A 20975-nucleotide genomic window follows, 5' to 3' on the forward strand; every position below is an offset into this window, starting at 1 on the left:
CTTTGTTGCGAGCCACAGAGAGACATTGAGTTGGGTGGTGTACAAATTGTAATAAATTGGTAATAGTAGAAGCAGCAGCAGTAGTAATAGTAGTAAAATACACAGAGCATGGTTCAACATTGAACAGAGAATAAGACAAGTATATGTGATATCTCTTTTGCTTAACGTATTTATGGATCAAGGTAAACTAGTGTTTGACTGGAGTCATGAATGTACATGTAAATTCAGAGAGAATTTCAGTTAGTTATGGATTTATTTTTACACCAAACACAGCAACACAAAAATATCCTCATGTAAACGAATATCTCTTTTAAAATACCTTTCCTTTAAAAAGATTGTTTGGTCCACCAAGCAACACAATTAGCTTTATAATAACTTATAAAGCAATTAGTGTATAAATAACTTTTGACATTACTTGTGTGATATCTTGGGGACTTTATATTAAGGATGAAATTGTGTCAATGAGCATGAAGTCATTCATGTAGTTTCGTGGGTTGTGCAAACAAAGTTTGCCCTTTGTCAGTTTTAAAACATTCCAGCCCCGAGATTTTATCAACACTGACTGCTCCTTAGAAGGTTAGATCCGAAGATGAAACTGAAATTCTTTGGCCTCTTAATGAGAAGGAAGGACTCCCTGGGGAAGAGCCTAATGCTGGCAAAGATTGAGGGCAAAAGAAGAAGGGGACCACAGAGAATGAGGTGGCTGGATGGAGTCACTGAAGCAGTAGGCGTGAGCTTAAATGGACTCCGAGGGATGGTAGAGGACAGGAAGCCCTGGAGGAACATTGTCCATGGGGTCGCGATGGGTCAGACATGACTTCGCAACTAACAACAACAAAAGTTAACTAAAATTAAGATTGGATACTGCTTAGCTTTTCGTGGTCAGCCTCTTGAGTGAGTGGAACCTTCCTAAGATAGTTTTGTTCCTCGTACACAAGCTACTGTTAAAGAAACACATCTGCTTGGGCAGCAGCAAATAAATACTAAGAATACACTACTCTGCCATCTTGTACCTGTGTAGCTAGAACCAAACATTTTCCTTAATGCAGGTAGTTCTCGCTCCCCAAGTGCCTTGCACAGTGACCGTTCAAAGCTATGATGGTAAAAATAAAAACAACTTGCAACCTATCCTTGCATTTACTGTTGTTCCCACAGTCGTGCGATGACCATGTGTGTGCTTCGTAGCCTGCTTGCAACAAGCAAGTTAATAGAGAAGATGGAAGTAAAATTGTAAGCCACTCTCATATTGTTTTTTGCTTAGTGGCCACGCCACTTTGCTTAACAAATAAAGAGGAAGTACGGTCATAAGCCTCACGCAACCATGTGATGATTTTGTATAACAACCAAAAGGGAAGTGATGGCCAAATATGCCTTCTAGGTAAGTGCCCTGGTAGGCTAAACCTTCAATAAGGCAACTAAGATAAGGAAGATGATTTAATTTATGATTTATTCAAAATGTTTCAATTAAAACTGAATATTGCAATTATTGCAGACTTCATTCTACGAGGCTCTCAGAAGTGAGGTCATTTTCCATTTAGTGACTGCAGCAAGGGTGGGTTTCACTTACCTTTGCTATTGGTCCCCTCTGCGCATGTGCTGATTGTATTTGATGACATCCGGGTGGGTGGCCGGAGCCTCCTGCCACCGCTGCTACCAGTTCGCCCGAACCGGGGCAAACCGGTAGCAACCCACCCCTGGACTACAGCACTTAGTGATCACGTTCCAATGTGGTGGTCACTAGGTGACAACTACCTCTAAGAAAGATAAGATGAAATATATAACCTCTTGTTCCTACAGGCAGCTGAATTTTTGTTCAAGTAAGTTCTGGCCAGAATTTTATTTCTTCTTCTGTGATCCTAGGCCAGGGGTGTCAAATTCAAGGCCCGGGGGCCGGATCCAGCCCACAGGGTACTTATATCTGGCCCATGGGGCTGCACTGAAAATACAGAAGGACCAGCCCACAGAGCCTCTGACAGAGAAAATGGAGGTCGGGAGAACCATAAGCTTCATTTTTGCTGGCAGAGGGTTGTAGGCAGCCATCCCAGCTGAAAATAGAGCTCGGGAGTCCGTTTTGGCTGGCAGAGCGCTTAGGCCACCACAGACCCCCCCCAACACAAGTGATGTCATGCTGGCCATGTGCCCTGACCATGCCCCCCCAGACCCCCCAAGTTCAAACATAACCCTGATGAAATCGAGTTTGACACCCGAGTCCTAGGCTACCTAGGATCTCACAGCTCCTAGTGAAGACCAGAACTTTATGTGCCAACAAATCTTTATCTGAATGGCAGGATAATTCCAAGCCTTGATCCTACATCAATTGTATTCTGCTGCTCAGAATAATCTCTTGGTGTTTTTTTTTCCCAATTATATAGCCAGCTCTGGAAGTGGTGATTTCAAGTTGTTCTTTGATTTTTCCCAAACAATCATAAAAACAACATTTTCAGATGACGAAAATGCCTTGCAGAGATAACCCTTAGAGATACTAAAGCTTTTCGGAAGTGAAGTCACCCATTTCATGGAAAGTTTGAGAATATCAGACTATAAATCTAAACAGACATATCTGAGAATAAATGTCCATTAAGAAAGTAGAATTTATGTCCGCATAAACATACATATTGGTCTCTTAATCCTGCCAATAGTAAAGGTTTTATCAGATATTAGATATATAAATCAAAAGCCAATTGGGAATTTCTACTGGAGTTGGAAATATCTGATTGGGAGCCGCTCAGAATTTTAAATAAATAAAAATCTCAAGGGATTCCATTGGCCAGATAGATTCATATGATATGAGTAGCAGCTTCCCGTCTGTCACATAACATGCTGAATTACAGGCTAACCAATCATAGTTTATCTGGCTTGCTGTGCAAACTAAGGCCATATAGATCTTTTTTTTGCTATGTTTTTTAAAAAAATAAAAATGTGTGTTCATGTTATGTGAATATTTATCTTCCCCCCTCATATATTTTTTTTAAAGGCAACCCTTGGTAAAGTCCAACTGATTGGAAACATCTAAATGACCTGGGCTGAGTTTGGGGGAAAAAAGCTAACCAGGCTTCTGGTTGATCACTGCTTGGATGGAAGACTACTACAAGACCTTAGATCTGTTGGCTGGACTGGGGAAAAAGCATGCAGAAAATGGCCATGATATCTCCATTCCGTATTTAAGCAAACAAGCAAAAAATACATAGACCTTGGCATACAGTCACAAGGAGTGGAACTCAAAATAAAGAGAACCTTGCTTTTCCTGTCCATTACAGTAAATGCTGCTTGAATGAGATCAGGGCTAAAATGTTGCTAGCAATACAGAGCTCTAACTGGCAATGGGCTTTTATTTTGAGAGAGAGACAGAGACTGACAGACAGACAGACAGACAGACATAGAGATGATGGAAGATACATGATAGATAGATAGATAGATAGATAGATAGATAGATAGATAGATAGATAGATAGATAGATAGATAGATAGATAGATAGATAGATAGATAGATAGATAGATAGATAGATAGATAGATAGATAGATAGAAATGGAAATGGATGGATAGACAGACAGACAGACAGACAGACACAGAGATGGATGGATGGATGGATGGATGGATGGATGGATGGATGGATGGATGGATGGATGGATGGATGGATGGATGGATGATGGATGATGACAGATAGATAGATAAATAGATAGGTAGGTAGGTAGATAGGTAGATAGATAGACAGACAGAGATGGATGGATGGATGGATGGATGGATGGATGGATGATGGATGATGGCAGATAGATAGATAGATAGATAGATAGATAGATAGATAGATAGATAGATAGATAGATAGATAGATAGATAGACAGACAGACAGACAGACAGACAGAGATGGATGGATGGATGGATGGATGGATGATGGCAGATAGACAGACAGACAGACAGAGACAGACAGAGATGGATGGATGGATGGATGGATAGATGGATGGATGGATGGATGGATGGATGGATGATGGCACATTAGATAGATAGATAGATAGATAGATAGATAGATAGATAGATAGATAAAAGAGAGAGAGAGAGAGAGAGAGAGATTAAGAAGGGGAGAAGTGGGAAGAGGGAGAGGGGCATATCTTGCGGCAGAAATTGTTATATGATTTAGAAGGAAGAAAAAGCCATGCAACATTGTAATGAAAGTCAGGTAAGCTTCAGCAGCTGCATTTATAACCCAACAACTTGTAGGGATGCAATGGAAAAGGGCCTTTTACAGTATTAATAGAAAAGGCAGACTAATTAGGTACATAATAGACCAGACAAACTAAAATTTAAGTTGAAATACGGTAGTTGTAGCTATTCCCACTAACTTCTGAGGGACATTGCCAAAAAATGAATCACCTTCCCAAATGTTTCTGTAGCGTTATCTTACAGGCATGGATGTATAATCACCATTTGAGGTAGATAAGAGAACTAACTGACAAACCAGGTCAATAAGTTGAGTTGCCAGATATTGTATAAATATCTAAAGAAAGTAGAGTTAGTCCTTGACTTACAACAGTTCATTTAGTGACCGTTTGAAGTTACAATGGCACTGAAAAAAGTGACTCATGACCATTTTTCACACTTAAAACTGTTGCAGCATCCCTACGGTCAGGTGGCCAAAATTCAAATGTGTGGCAAGTGGTTCATAGTTATGACGGTTGCAGTGTCTCAGAGTCGCGTGATCCCCTTTTGCGACCTTCTGACAAGCAAAGTCAATGGGGAAGTCAGATTCACTTAACAGCCGTGTTACTAACGGAACAATTGCATTAATTCACTCAACAACTATGGCAAGAAAGGTCGTAAAATGGGGCAAAATTCACTGAACAGATGTTTTACTTAGCAACAGAAATTTGGAGCTCAATTGTAGTCGTAAGTCAAGGACTACCTGTAGTACATGGTCGCCAAAATGTAAAAAAGATGTTGAGACTCTAGAAAGAGTGCAGAGAAGGACAACAAAGATGATTAGGGGACTGGAGGCTAAAACATATGAAGAACGGTTGCTGGAACTGGGTATGTCTAGTTTAATGAAAAGAAGGACTAAGGGAGATATGATAGCAGTGTTCCAATATCTTAAGGGCTGCCACAAAGTAGAGGGAGTCAAACTATTCTCCAAAGCACCTGAGGGCAGGAAAAGAAGCAATGGGTGGAAACTAATCAAAGAGAGAAGCAACTTAGAATAAGGAGAAATTTCCTAACAGTTAGAACAACTAATAAGTGGAACATTTATTATTTATATAGAATAGAATAGAATAGAATAGAATAGAATAGAATAGAATAGAATAGAATAGAATAGAATAGAATAGAATAGAATAGAATAGAATAGAATAGAATTTTTATTGGCCAAGTGTGATTGGACACACAAGGAATTTGTCTTGGTGCATATGCTCTCAGTGTACATAAAAGAAAAGATACGTTCATCAAGGTACAACATTTACAACACAATTGATGATCAATATATCAATATAAATCATAAGGATTGCCAGCAACAAGTTATAGTCATACAGTCATAAGTGGAAAGAGATTGGTGATGGGAACGATGAGAAGATTAATAGTAGTGCAGATTCAGTAAATAGTCTGACAGTGTTGAGGGAATTATTTGTTTAGCAGAGTGATGGCCTTCGGGAAAAAACTGTTCTTGTGTCTAGTTGTTCTGGTGTGCAGTGCTCTATAGCGTCGTTTTGAGGGTAGGAGTTGAAACAGTTTATGTCCAGGATGCGAGGGATCTGCAAATATTTTCACGGCCCTCTTCTTGATTTGTGCAGTATACAGGTCCTCAATGGAAGGCAAGTTGGTAGCAATTATTTTTTCTGCAGTTCTAATTATCCTCTGAAGTCTGTGTTTTTCTTGTTGGGTTGCAGAACCGAACCAGACAGTTATAGAGGTGCAAATGACAGACTCAATAATTCCTCTGTAGAATTGGATCAGCAGCTCCTTGGGCAGTTTGAGCTTATTTATATATAAATAATTATTTATTTTATTATACTTATTTTATTATTATTATTTTATTATTTTATTTATTTTATTATTATTTTATTTATTATATTTATTTTAATATAATTATTTATATTATTTATACTCCATCTCGAAACAAACAACCTTCTCTCTAATAAACAATTTGGTTTCAGAAAAAAAATGTCTTGTAATCTACAACTTCTCCACTGCAAAAACATATGGACTACAAACCTTGATCAAGGAAAAGCAATAGATGCAATCTACATAGACTTCTGCAAAGCTTTTGTCTCAGTAGTACATGATAAACTACTCCTCAAACTAAAATCCTATGATATTTCAGGACCCCTCCACAACTGGATATCTGCTTTCCTATCAAACAGACAACAAGTGGTCAAAATTGGCAATGTTATATCAAATCCTGTTCCTGTCAAAAGTGGCGTTCCCCAAGGCAGCGTTCTTGGACCAACGCTCCTCATACTATACATCAACGATCTCTGCGACCTCATCTCAAGTTATTGTGTTCTCTTTGCTGACGATGTCAAACTATTTAATACCACTAATAATACTTCTACCCTTCAAGAAGACCTTGACTTAATTTCCGATTGGTCTAAAACTTGGCAACTCCAAATCTCAACCAGCAAATGCTCAGTCTTACATATTGGAAAAAAGAACCCTAACATCAAGTACAAACTTGATGGACATTACCTAACTGATGACCCCCACCCTGTCAAAGATCTTGGAGTTCTCATATCAAATGACCTTAATGCCAAAGCTCACTTCAACTACTACAACCTAAGAGTTGTAAACCTAATTTTACGCAGCTTCTTTTCTAAAAACTCTACACTACTAACTAGAGCATACAAAACATTTGCCAGACCTATTCTTGAATACAGCTCATCCGTCTGGAACCCATACCACATCTCTGACATAAATACAATAGAAAGAGTCCAGAAATATTTTACTAGAAGAGTTCTTCACTCCTCCGAAAACAACAAAATACCTTATACCAACAGACTTGAAATCCTGGGATTAGAAAACTTACAACTCCATCGACATGACCTGTGTTTAACACACAAAATAATCTATTGCAATATCCTTCCTATAAAAGACTACTTCAGCTTCAATCGCAATATTACAAGAGCAAAAAATAGATTCAAGCTAAATGTCAACCGCTTCAAACTTGATTGCAGAAAATATGACTTCTGTAACAGAGTTGTTAATGCTTGGAACTCATTACCTGACTCCATAGTCTCTACTCAAAATCCCAAAATCTTCAACCAAAAACTGTCTACTATTGACCTCACCCCATTCCTAAGAGGGCTATAAGGGGCGTGCATAAGAGCACAAAAGTGCCTACCATTCCTGTCCTATTGTTCCCTTCATCATATCAAATTGATATAGTTGATGCATATTTTTTTTATACATATATGTATATTTTCTTCAAATTATGTTGTTTTTATCTATGACAATTGTTTGTGTATACTATTGTGACAAAAAGAAATTAAAGAAAAAATAACTTGCCTCCACAAGTTGTAAATGCTCCAACACTGGAAATTTTTAAGATGTTGGCTAATCATTTGTCTGAAGTGGTATAGGATTTCCTGCCTGGGCAGGGGGTTGGACCAGAAGACCTCCAAGGTCCCTTCCAACTCTGTTGTTGTTGTTGTTGTTATTGTTGTTGTTGTTATTTATTTATTTATTTTATTTACACAAAATGACAGTATACACAGCAAACGAGATAATTATGCTGGATTTCATATCACTAGTCGAACACTTCCCATGCTATTATTATTACCTAATATGTAATTGTGTGTGATCCAGATATGTTGGACTATAACTCCCATAAATCAGAACCAAAATCTTTTCAGAACAAACATTAGCAAGAGGCTCCTTTCCCAATTTAACATAAATATAAAATAAACAACTACACAGGATGTATCCTAATGGTATGTTAAGCCAAGAACAGCTTGTTAACAGTAATTATGATGTTTGTTTATTATTTCACAGATACCAGAAACAAGAAACTTCCAACACTATCACAAGCGAAAGGAAGTAATTTTTCACATACCATCTTTGACCTTTTGCATATTCAGCTCTGTTACGTGATATTGTCTAATTATGCAATATAATAAAAATAACTAATGCACGGGTATTCAGCAGAAATATCAGTGCAAAAACTGCAAATATTTCCCATATTTAGCTAAATCTCAAACATATTTTGCAAGTTATTTTCAACATCGTGATGAACGCTATGGTAAATATATGAACATGTATTCTCTTTTACAGAATTCTTGCTCAAAAACAGTAGTGGCCTATCATTCAATCAGTAATTTAAAATTTTCTTACAGAGAAATTTAAAAAAAAAACCAAAACAAGATTAATTTGCATCTTAGTTTTCAAAAAGTTTTCTGCAGTAATCTATCTCTGGTTACAATGACTATCCGAATGGGGATCTCAGAAATAAACCATCTTTAATGGATTATTATTTTTATTTATGTATCAAAGTGGTGAAATCCAAATTCTTTTACTACCAGTTCTGTGGGCATGGCTTGGTGGATGTGGTGTGGCTTGGTGGGCATGGCAGAAGGACACTGCAAAATCTCCATTCCCTCCCCACTCCAGGGGAAGGATACTGCAAAATCTCCATTCCCTCCCCGCTCCTGGGGGAAGAGTATTGCAAAATCTCCATTCCCACCCCAGTCTGGGGCCAGTCAGAGGTGGTATTTGCTGGTTCTCCAAACTACTCAAATTTTCCACTACCGGTTCTCCGAACTGCTCAATACACACCAAAACTTTTTAAAAGCATTTTTTTACTACTGGTTATCTGGAACCGGTAGTTAAAAATACTTTAAAAAGTTTTTAAAAAAAAGTTCCAACAATTGCGCGTCACTCAGCTGATCTTCAGGACTTTTTTTTTAAACTTTTTTTTTAACTACCATTTCGGCAAACCCATAGCATTTTTTATTACAGGTTCGGACGAACCGGCTGGTTCTGTCTCTTCTGGCTATTTGACAATGTGTTTCCGACATCAAATAATGGACATGAATAATGAACCAAGAGCAGATTATAATGTCTCCAAATAGGCGAGTGCCAATAGCTGAAAATAATCAGCAATGCCTGACAGGATTGATTGGTCTCTAGTCTACAACATCTGATGCTAGGGAGCCCTGTATTTAGGATGAGGCTGACATCTTCTGCAGGACCACAGAACAAGCTTTGTGTTTCTGGACTCATCTATGCCTTTCAGGACCAAGGGGCCATTAATGGTCATTCACTGTTTCATTCATGCCTTTCCCGGGCAGCTAGTTTGTTTCAGTTCTCCCACTACACAGGACGTAACAAATTGCACAGTCATGGCAAGGTTTGCGCCCTCCTTCTCTGGGGCTGCTTCTGCCCTTCTGCTTCCTCATCTGCTTCACGAATGGGATGTGGGAGGAAGGTCCCGACAACCCAGCGTTGAGAAGCCAAGAGGGTGTCAATCTGCACTACAAGATTGCCCCAGCACAGGTTTCCTTCCCCCCCACCCCCCACCCCCTTCAATAAGGCCAAAGACTTCGAAAGAATACAAGACATTTTGTAAATAAAAATGATGACCACTCACAAAGATTACTCGGTTGCAAATAGAAATACATACTATTTCCGTAGCAAGGAAACTAACGCAGGACTGGTTAAATGGAATGCTTCATTTAAAGAGGAAAATCTGTTCATATTTGGAGAACACTTCTGGAATTTGTGCTTGTGAAGAAGAAGAAAAATGAAACTTTGGTTTGTTGATTAGAAAGATTTTGGTGTTATAGAAATGGCTAGTGATATATTAATACGTAAAAGCAAAAAGTCGAGGTTGGAGTGTATTTATCTTGTACTGTGCTAGGAAGAGTTGGAAGTCAATGCCCCCTTTTCTTTCTTTTTCACCTCCCCCTTGTACTTCACGCCCCCTTTTCTTTCCCTTAATTTCCTATTTTCTTTCTTTTTTGTGTGTATTTTATACAATTAAAAAAAAAGTTTGGCCCAGCATAGGTGCAGGGGCTGAGCCTTCCTCAAAGTCAGGAACTCATGATGTCACCTTATACCTGCTACCAGTGAAGACGCCTTCCATCCATCTTTTCCTGCAGTAAATAGTGTTTTCCACATTCTGCATATGGCACTAATGCCACCTGCTGTGGTTCTAAGGCCTGCGTTACAACCAGCCACTGCCCCCCTCCTCCCTCCACTCCTCTTTTCTCTAGGTGCTGATCACTACCCTCCACAACCATTTTGTCCTGGGTTGCTGGACCAGTGAAACTGGACTTCTTTTTTCTTGAACCAGTCCACTGTGCAATAGTGAAATGAATGAAGTCTCCTTTCTCCCTGTTCCAACTGGTCCCCTAAGAAGAATGGTGCAACGATTCCTCACCTAATTTTTTTGCAAAACTGTAAGTGACATAAAGAATGGGGAGAAAGTAAGTGAATTACAAATGTTCTGCTTCTAAATGAGCAGTATTTAGCCGTAGCTCAGTTAATACGGCTCAGCCTTACAATTCCATGTAAGGGTTATCAGATCTCCATCCATCGCTGGTTTGATTCCTTTTGCAAGCTTCATATCGTGATTTTTCCCCTCCTGTATTGGAAAGTCCCCAAATGCTGAGAGGAGAAAAGATTCTTGGCAAGAGCCCAGAGAGCCAACCAGCCGCACCAATTGGCTACGGAAGACTCAGGGATTGCTTGAAAGCAACCCAACTTTCCTCAATGCAACCACCTTGGCATCTCTATGGTGCGTCCTGTAGGTGGGTGATGGAAAGCAGCTGGCTGCACCTGGTGGGAGACATTCCTTCTCCCACGTGGTTGGAGACTGGTGGAGCAGCTCTCAGCCTGGAGGGCACCAGCATCATTCAGATGCCTGGATTAGCAACAGCAAGGAAGCTGCCCTGAAAACAAAGGGACAAGAGGTTGGGGGTGGCCGGCAGAGGAGAAAGATATGCTGCAAGTAGGAGAAAGGGCCGAGGGAGGAAGAATCCGAGGTATGTGGATACAATCTGCAGAAGACAGCAAGGAAGCAAGCAAAGCCCATACCTCTTCTTGACAATCATACAGATATGGATTAACAGAGCCGGAAGGGGCCTTGTAGGTCATCTAGTCCAGGGGTCTCCAACCTTGGCAACTATAAGACTTGTGGACTTCAACTCCCAGAATTCCTCAGCCAGCTTGGCTGGCTGAGGGATTCTGGGAGTTGAAGTCCACAGGTCTTAAAGTTTCCAAGGTTGGAGACCCCTGATCTAGTCCAACCCCCCCGCCCAAGCAGGAGACCTCCATTTCTGACAAATGGCAGTCCAATCTCTTCTTGAAAGCTTCCAGTGATGAAGCTCCCACAACTTCCGAAGGCAAGCTGTTCCATTGGTTGTTCTCACTGTCAGAAAATTCCTCCTTACTTCTAGGTTGAATCTCTCCTTGATCAGTTTCCATCCATTATTCCTTGTCCGGCCTTTGGGTGCCTTGGAAAATAGCTTGACCCCTTCCTCTCTGTGGCAGCCCCTCAGATATTGGAAGACTGCTATCCTGTCTCCCCTGGTCCTTCTCTTCACTAGACTAGCCATGCCCAGTTCCTGCAACCATTCATCATTTGTTTTAGCCCCTAATCATCTTTGTCGCTCTTCTCTGCACTCTTTCTAGTGTCTCAATATCTTTTTTATAGTGTGGTAACTAAATCTGGACACAGTATTCTAGGTGTGGTCTAACTAAGGCTTTATAGAGTGGTATTAGTACCTTACTTGATCTTGATTGTATCTCTCTGTTAATTGCAGTTTAGGATTGCATTGGCTTTTTTGGTTGCTGCCGCACACTGTTGGCTCATATTTAACTGTTTGTCCTCTAAGACTCCAAGATTCCTCTCACAGTTACTATATAGTAAGTCATATAATAGAGGGATCAAAACAAAGTGACCTTTCCTTCCATTTCTCCTGTCATTGTTTGGGTCTTGTTGGAGCTTCTTAGTATGGCAGAGAGAAGACAAGGAAAATAAGGAAAATGCTACTTTCTCCTTCTATCCCCCCACCCCAACAGCAAGAACAACGAAGAGTTGCATTGAGTCCATCACCACCCCATTGTCTCACACTCAACTCAAGCGAGCAAATCCTGCACTCAACAGTGGGTTTGCCCTCAAAGGTCCCTTTCCAACTCTGATTCTCCCTGGAGGAGATGGTTCTATACATGTCCTCCAAGACCTGCAAAGAGAGTCATTTGTTAGTAGAGCCTTTATTGTCATTGTATATCATATATACACAATTGTATATCATATATACACAATTGTATATCATATACAAAGGGACACGGTGGCTCAGTGGCTAAGATGCTGAGCTTGTCGATTGAAAGGTCGGAAAGTTCAGCGGTTCGAATCCCTAGTGCCACGTAACAGGGTGAGCGCCCGTTACTTGTCCAGCTTCTGCCAACCTAGCAGTTCGAAACCAGGTATAAAATGCAAGTAGAAAAATAGGGACCACCTATGGTAGGAAGGTAACAGCATTCCGTGCGCCTTTGTGCTTAGTCATGCCAGCCACATGCCCAGAGAGACGTCTTCGAACAGCGCTGGCTCTTCGGCTTTGAAACAGAGATGAGCACCGCCCCCTAGAGTCGAGAACGACTAGCACATATGTGTGAGGGGAACCTTTACCTTTACCTATCATATATACAACGAAATTGGTTTAGCCTCTCTGGTGCAATCCAGATGGGATTGTTCAAACGGAAAGGGTAGAATTGTGGGCCACCCACTAATCCAGGGATGTAATGAGTGGTTTTGACAGAATCCCCAACTGCCACTATGCAACAAAAAAAAGGGAGGGGTTTAAAATCTGGAAAGGGTTTTGTTTTGTTTTTTAAAAGCTAGGTTCATTTCCAGGCACTTCACATGGAAAAGTCAAGCAGCTTAAATTGCCAAACGGCCTAGACTCCTTAAACCTGATCCGCTCCATTCATTCTGTGTAGTGCCGTCACGTCTGTTTGGCTCGTCTGGCTTGTAACATACTAAAAAGAATGGCAACCGATTTTTAGAAGAAAGCCCCAGCTATTGTGAGGAACACACTTTGCTACAATATTTGGCAGAACAGATATAACAGAGAGAGAAAGAGGTTTGGGCAACGGAGACAGATAATGCTATTCCGGTGCTGTTTTGTTTCACCTTAACAGTGGGCGGATAGCACTTTAGCACAGTAGTGGGGAAAGGCTTATATGCACAATCTCTGTGTCGTGTTTGAGTCCTTTATTTGCTCAATTACCATTAATTTGATTCTGTGCATCTGAGGTACAAGTAGATAGAAAGATGGAAAGATTCAGGTTGCACCTTGAAATTAATACTAAGCATAAAAGTATCTAATCAACCACTCTTCTTTGGTCATTAAATATCAAGACATTTCCCAGAAACTTCAACTTCATTTAGGATTCCGCACGCAAAACGTAGCACTCGTTTATTCATGGTTTAAGCTATAGCATGTTCATTCGTGGTTATCTTTTTCCAGGCAAAATCCGATTTAATGGGATGTGCACTGTAATCCTAAACGTGTTTTAGGATTAAGGTATTCTGTTTAGTATGGTATTAGTAAAGTATTTTAATAATAATAATAATAATTATTATTATTATTATTATTATTATTATTATTAATAATAATAATAATAATAATAATAATAATAATAATAATAATAATAATAATAATAATAATTAGAACAGGCAAATAAAATAATACGATACATTTCAAATAAAAACACTGTTTAAAAAACTTATTCCAATAGCCTAAATTTAAAATACAATACAAAATATAAAATAAACCCCAATAAAATCCATATTTAAAAAACCCTATTAAGCCAGTCATGCTCGAAAGAATAGATATGTTTTAAGCTCGCGGCGAAAGGTCTGGAGGTCTGGAAGTTGTCGAAGTCCTGGGGGAAGCTCATTCCAGAGGGTAGGTGCCCCCACAGAGAAGGCTCTCCCCCTGGGGGTCGCCAGCCTGCACTGTTTACTATGTTTACTATGGTATAACTAAGATATTTTGTTTACTATGGATCTTATTCCCATGTACATTAACTGTGTCAATGGTGACCTCTCAGGCTTTTTTTCAATTTAAAACTAGACGTTTACAATGCCATACATATCTACTCAAAAGTAACTTCCACTGAATTTTCTCCGAATGCTTAGAATCTGTCAACTGAGAGTTGCAGCCTTTTTTTTTATTGATTAGAAATTGAAGACACTGCCTCTAATGAGTGAAAATAGAACACCGTATCTAGCACAGTATTAAAAATAACTAAAATGTTTAAAGCCAAACTTGTGCATCTAAAGAAACGGGTCAAAAAGAGAGAGAGAGAGAGAGAGAGAGAATCAGAGCTGCCTGTGGTCTTGTTATTAAAAGACATTCTGTTCCTTTAAGCATGCTAGTGAATGCTCTCCCACCCTCAATTCCAACCATTACGATCTCCATATATTATACTTGTCATAACTCCCTTCTACAGTGACTCAGTGTGCTGAAAATAAACTTCATGGCTTCGATTGGAAAGCAGGAATCCAAATGTTAAGGAAGAAAAAAAAGAAGAAGACGTTTGCCCTGTGTCCTAGTGTAAACCACAAAGAAAGAGGAAGTCAGGGCTTAATAATTCCAATAAATGTTGGAAAGGGGAAAAAAAATAAGCCTTAACTTCTGATAAATGTAAAACTAACTCTCTGTTCCCCTCCCGCTTGGAAAAGAGCAGGAAGGAATGGCATCCACTGCCTTGCAAAAAAAAAACAACAACCCTTTTTCAAAATCATTTTCCAGTGGGAATATCAAGCTCGTGGAACCCTAACTTTAAAATCCTATATTTACAAACCCAGTTTAATTTTAACACAAGACCTACAGTAGCTTCTTTCAAGCGAACCTTGAAAGCAGGACTTTCAAAATTCATAAAATAACCTCAAGTCATTAACACTTTTTTTTTAAATGGTAAAACATAGCAAAGGCTCCACTACCTCCCTTTAAATAAAGAGAGGTGGGGAGTTTAGTGACCCGCATGTCTTAAAGATGCTGACAACCTGCCCTAATTTCAGCTGCACAACTCCCGAACTCCAGTAGTTTTTGAGATGAGGAGCACACTAACCAGAAATAGTCTAAAAAGGAAGCCAAACCTAAAAGCACACATAGAGTTTTTCAAGCCACAGTTGACACTGCAAGAAAGCCAGTTTTTAATCACAGCCTTCTGGCTTTCTTGCATGGGATGAGTGAGTCTCACAGTTTAACAGAGACCACGGGTCATTTGGCTGACCATGGAACTCCTTAACAGTGACAATCCTTCCCTGTTCCAGCCTTACCTGCTTTTCTATCCACACCAAAAATGCTCCTTTTTTTTTTTAGACTAGAATAGAATAACAGAGTTGGAAGGGACCTTGGAGGTCTTCTAGTCCAACCCCCTGCTTAGGCAAGAAACCCCATACCAGTGATGGTTAACCTTTTCAGCACCGAGCGCCGAAACTGGAGTGAACGTGCACACTGGAGCGCTGGAACACGGAAGAAAGAAGCTGGCTGGTGTGCCTGCACATGGCGGGCAGGTGCTTTTCTGTGTTTCATCACGTGCATGCACACCGCTCAGCTAGTCTCGATGACCAGCAGGCCGCCGCGCATGTGTGCACTGGAACCCAGAACGGGGCAGCTGGACAGTGTGCATGTGCATGATAGAACCCGGAAGAACAGCTGGTGATGGCATGCGTGCCCATAGAGAGGGCTCTGCATGCCACCTCTGGCATGTGTGCAATAGCTGTACCATCACGGCCCTATACCATTTCAGACAAATGGTTATCCAATCTCTTCTTCTTTTTAAGAAGCTGACCTACCAAACATACCAAAACCTGCATATATATATATATGTATGTATATTTGTTTTCTGAGGTTTTCGCGGGTGTTTGTATGTAGGTCTTTGGTTATTCAGGTTTTCTCCCACGTAAAATTGGAAGTGTCTTGGTGATGTTTCGACGAAGTCTCATTCGTCATCTTCAGGCTTCAGCTTCGTGCTTCTGGGAGAAATTTCTCCTAGAAGCACGAAGCTGTAAACACCTAGCCTGAAGATGACGAATGAGACTTCGTCGAAACGTCGCCAAGACACTTCCAATTTTACGCGGGAGAAAACCCGAATAACCAAAGACCTACATGTATGTATATGTATATATTAGGTTTTAATGTTGCTACCTACCTAGAACCCAGCCTTTGGCTATTACAGGTAGTCCTTGATTTACAACCACAAACAAAATTTATGTTGTTAAGTGAGACAAATGAGTTTTGCCCCATTTTACTAAGTTAGTAACCCAGTTGTGAAGTGAATCCGGGTTCCCCATTGGTTTGGCTTGGCGGAAGGTCACAAAAGGGGGCACAGCAAAGGTCATAAGTATGAACCAATTGCCAAGCATCTGAATTTTGATCCCATGGCCATGGGGATGCTGCAAAGGTTGTAACTATGAAAAACGGTCATAAGTCACATTGTTCAGTGCCATTGTAACTTTGAACAGTCACTAAACGAACTGTTGTAAGTCGAGGACTTACCTATGCAAGGACGAAGCCATTTTAATTAATTGAAAAGAAACCACAAATAATTGGGCAGCTCAAAATGTTTAATAAGTACCTGAACACAACACAAGTTTTATTTATGTATTAATGTATTTATTAATAAAGGGTATTTATTGAGCCATGGCTTCTATGCTTCATACATTATGATGGCTGCAGATAAATGTTCTTTTCCATATTTATCCTTCCTGCCTTTGCCATTGTCCATCTTCTTTCCTATCACAGCAGATTCACTAAGAAGGAGATAAAATAGCTGAATTGTTTATTTTAATAAACGGCCCCCAAGGCCGAAAAGTCGCCTGTCTGAAAGATATTCCTTTCCCACAATGGAATCAACTCACCTAAAATGGTGCCTACAGTAAGTACAATGCACTTGCTAAAAACAAAGCCATATTGCACCTTTTAACCTCTTTCTTGGAAAAATGATTTCATTCATTCATGAATAAATAACTAAGGAAATTGGAGAGTATTGCTGTTAACTATCACTACCAGAGCAAAGCAGATGGCATCACTCTCGGCGATTATTATTACATCGCTATTAGTGGTCATTCTTATTATCTGTCATTCATACACATCATCCGTCTTCGTGGCACTTTTACAAGCCAGCAGTCCCTGCCTGAAGAGCTTATAATGAAGCATAAAAACAGGATTATAATCCTCATCAACATCCTATTATTGTGTGTTTTGTTGTAGGCCACCCAGAGACACAGTATCCAAGTTGGGCAGGCTTAAAAAATGTTGAAATAAGTAAATAAAATAAATACATAATGAGGGGAGGAATGGAATGAGGTCCCTGCAGAACATTAAAGATTCTCAAGATATCCTTCACATAAAATATAACGGAATTGAAAGTCCCCAGCTGTTTCGAAGGCATGTTTTTCAGCTGCCCGCTGCAGCAGCCTTATGGAGAGTGTGAGTGTGTGCATGTACTTCCTTGACTCGCTTGCTTCCATTGCCATGATGACTTTAGTTACAGAATAGGAAGGGACCTTGGAGGTCACCTAGTCCAACCCTCTCCTCAAGCAGGAGAGACCCTGCCATTTCAGACAGATAGCCGTCCAGTCTTTTCTTAAAAAGCCTCCGGTGGGTGAAGCAGCCACAATTCCTGAAGGCAAGCTGTTCCACTGGTTAACCTGGGAAACATCATTTGTCCAGGGCAGTCAAAGATTCTCAAGATATCCTTCAGATAAAATATAACCAAATTGAAAGCCCTCAGCTGTCTGTTTTTGAAGGCATGCTTTTCAGCTGCCGGCTGCATCAGCCTTATGGTGTGAGTGTGTGCGTGGGAACATACTTCCTTGACCCTCTTGCTTCCATTGCCACGACAATCTTAATTACAGAATAGTTGGAAGGGACCTTGGAGGTCACCTAGTCCAACCCTCTGCTCAAAGCAGGAGACCCTCTTCATCATGCCCGACAAGCGGCTGCCCCAGTCTCTTCTTAAAAACCTCCAGTGATGAAGCACCCACCACTCCTGAAGGCAAGCCGTTCCCACCGGTTAACCGTTTTTCAAGGGCAGTCCCCTGGGGGGGGGGAGAAGGAGGGGGACGTGGTTTTGGGATCGCCGGTATCCAAACGCACGTTTAAAGAGAAGCGCCCCCCCAAAAAAAGGGGGGCACTTGGCACCGCAGCAGCAGAGTAATAACCCCCACCCTGCCCAAAACAACTTCAAATGTTGGAAGATCGCGACGAAACAACCAAACCAGGCGCAGCTTCCCCCCGCTCCCACTACCCCCCCCCCACAACCCCGAATCTCCCTGTCCCGAATCGATCCAGGCGCGCGCAAAAGCCCGGACAGTTCCAATCCCGCTAGCGCGCCTGACTCCGCTTCACTTTCCGAAAACCGGCGCCCTCAAGCGAGCGAGAGAGCGAGGCTGGCTGGGACGGCTCGGGGAGACAGAGAGAGAGAGAAATAAAGAGAGAGGGGGGGGGAGAAGGGCGGGAGAGGAAGGGAAGGGAAAGAGGGGGAGGGAGAGGCGCAGCTTAATGGGATATTTGATATCCTGCAAGGCGCATTTCTTGCTCTGCACTTCCAGGGACTTAAAAGCTCCTAATGCACTTCCTCTCGCTAATATCCACAGGGGGTTTAATGCGGAGGGCCGATCGATGGGGCTTCTTCTCTAGTGTCCGGGTCCTTTTTTTTTCCCCCTTCCCTTCCCTTCCCCTCCTCTCCCCCTTTTCTTTGCAAAAAGCAGAGCCGCCGCCAGCTGGACAGGGCGGGGATGAGGCGGGCGGGATGCTTGGGATGGGGGGAGAGAGAGAGAGGCTGCTGAAAAAGAAGAGGGAGGGAGGGAGGGAGGAGGGCTTTGACTTTCTCAGCGCCTCTCCCCTCCTCCTTTAACCTCTACGCTTCCCAACTCGCGCAGCCGCCTCCTCCTCCTCCCTTTCCTCCTTCTCTCCCTCCGTGGGAGCAGCGCTTTCCGAAAGGCGCCGGGTAGGAAAGGCAAGGGCGAGCTGGACTTCGGCGGCCGTCACAGAGCACGCTTAACAAAAATAGAAAGGCTGCACGGCTGCCAAAAGGATGGAAAGCAAAAGAGGCACCGCAGCCGCTTGGCATGGGCTTTGCCAGGCGGGGGTCCCGAGAACTTTAGGGGCCACGCGGAGACGGCGAGAAAGAGAAAGTGTGGGGGGGGGAAATGGGTGGGGGGGAATAGCAGGGCTGTTGGGTTTCCTTCGCCGGACCTCTTCCGCACGACCGCCGGCCGACCCGTGACTGGCTGGGGTAGACTCCAGAGCCCCGCCAGCCTTTGGGGGGCAAGTTTCCTTTCTCCCACTCACCCCCCCACCCACTTCTCCCACCTGAAGGCTTCTCAAAGTAGCGGGCGAGGTAGCGGAGGGCAACCGAGGGGCTGCGTCCACCCGAACTCCGCCCCCAAGTCGCTGCAACCATCCAGCACGGAGGAGACTCGGGGGCTGAAGGGAGACCCGGGTGCAAAACGTGACACATTGAAACACGTGGGGAAAAAAAAAGGCAACAACCACAACCCTCTTCTTTTCTCCCCACCCACGCGTCCCCTCGCCCCGCGGCGCCCCTACCTTTCGGATTTGGTGAACTTCCGAAAAGCCTGCCGGAGGTCGTGGAAAGAGCGATAGGTCTGCGGTTCGGCGGAGATGCCCTGAGCCCGGGTGGTGCGGGGTCCGATGTGAGTGGTGGGCGCCGGCAGGACGGACTGACACTTGTGCAGCTTCCTCTTCAGCTCCTGGATCTCCTCGTCCTTCTCCGACAGGCGCTTCTCCAGCTCTTTAATCCGCTCATCCTTGAAGAGCAAAAGCTTAGCGAAGTCCCCTTCTAGCTCGCTCATGGTTCACCCGGCCCCCGGCCCCGGCCCGGCTCGGCGCTTCGCTTCAACTTTTGGGAATCCCGGAGGAGTCGAGCGAGTAAATAGCCGCGGCAACGACCCAGGCGAGCGGAGAGTGAATGGAGCTCCTCTAAAGAGAGAGAGAGAGAGAGAGAGAGAGAGAGAGAGAGAGAGGAAAGGGAAAGTCAGTCCGAGAAGGCAGAGGGAGAGATCTGCTGTCACTAATGGGTAGTGGTGAGCGGCTTTCTTCGATCCACTTACTGCTGAATGGGCTGTAAATGGAGGCAACAGGATGAAGAGGGCTGAGATCACCGAGGGGAGAGTTGTTGAGTGCTAATCTGGAAGCCTCTCTTGGGACCCGGTGATTATCTTTCATTGAGAAAGCAATTAAAACTCTGCTTCTGCTCTGGCTGGCTGCCCTTGATACCCACCTTCCGGATTGCGCTGGGGGAGGAGAAGGTTGGGGGGGGGAGGCATTTTAATAATAGCAGTGCCAGTCCATCATACTCCTCATCAGCACAAAGTCTCTCTCTCTCTCTCTCTCCCTCTCTTCCTCCCTCTCTCTCTTCTCACTCTCTCTGTCTCTCTTCCTCCCTCACTCCCTCTCTCTCTCTTCTCTCTCTCTCTCCGTCCCTCTCTCTTCTCTCTCTCTGACTCCCTCTTTCCCTCCCTCCCTCTCTCTTCCTCCCTCTCTCTCCTCTCTGTCTGTATCTTTCCTTCCATCCCTCTCTCTCCCTCCCTCTCTCTCTTTCTCTCTCTCTCTTCCTCCCTCCCTCCTTCCCTCTCTCTCCCTCCTCCTCCTCTCTTCTCTCTCTCTGTCTCTCTCCCTCCTCCTCTCTCTCCTCTCTCTCTTCTCTCTCTTCTCTCTCTCTCTCCCTCCTTCCTCTCTCTCTCCTCCTCTCTCTTCCTCCCTCCCTCTCCCTCCCTCTCTCCTTCCCTCTCTCTCTCTCCCTCTCTCTCTCTCTCCCTCCCTCTCCCTCAAGTTTCTTCACACACAGGCACACACCTCCCCATGTGTTAACTGGGACATACAAGAAGAGGGGCAGAAGAAAGGGATTCACACACACACACACACACCTTCCGGTGCCACTTTTTCAAGATGTGATCCTTGAAATAGCAACAATTATTAGCATGTAGCCTAAAGGGTCAGGCAATTGTAACTGGAGCT

At 42.7% G+C, this 20975-nt stretch overlaps 1 protein-coding gene across 1 annotated transcript in view; it reads right to left on the reverse strand.

Annotated features, from left to right (window-relative positions):
- PRKG1 (protein kinase cGMP-dependent 1) overlaps positions 1-19943 on the reverse strand; it is a 1075924-nt gene extending 1055981 nt beyond the window's left edge. The window contains exon 1 of the mRNA XM_058187717.1: positions 19545-19943. Coding sequence (XP_058043700.1) covers positions 19545-19810 — 266 coding nt within the window. The 5' untranslated portion in view covers positions 19811-19943. The remainder of the gene's footprint in view (positions 1-19544) is intronic.
- Between the last annotated feature and the right edge of the window lie 1032 nt (positions 19944-20975).

This window comes from Ahaetulla prasina, chromosome 6, assembly GCF_028640845.1.
Source record: "Ahaetulla prasina isolate Xishuangbanna chromosome 6, ASM2864084v1, whole genome shotgun sequence".
NCBI lineage: Eukaryota > Metazoa > Chordata > Lepidosauria > Squamata > Colubridae > Ahaetulla > Ahaetulla prasina.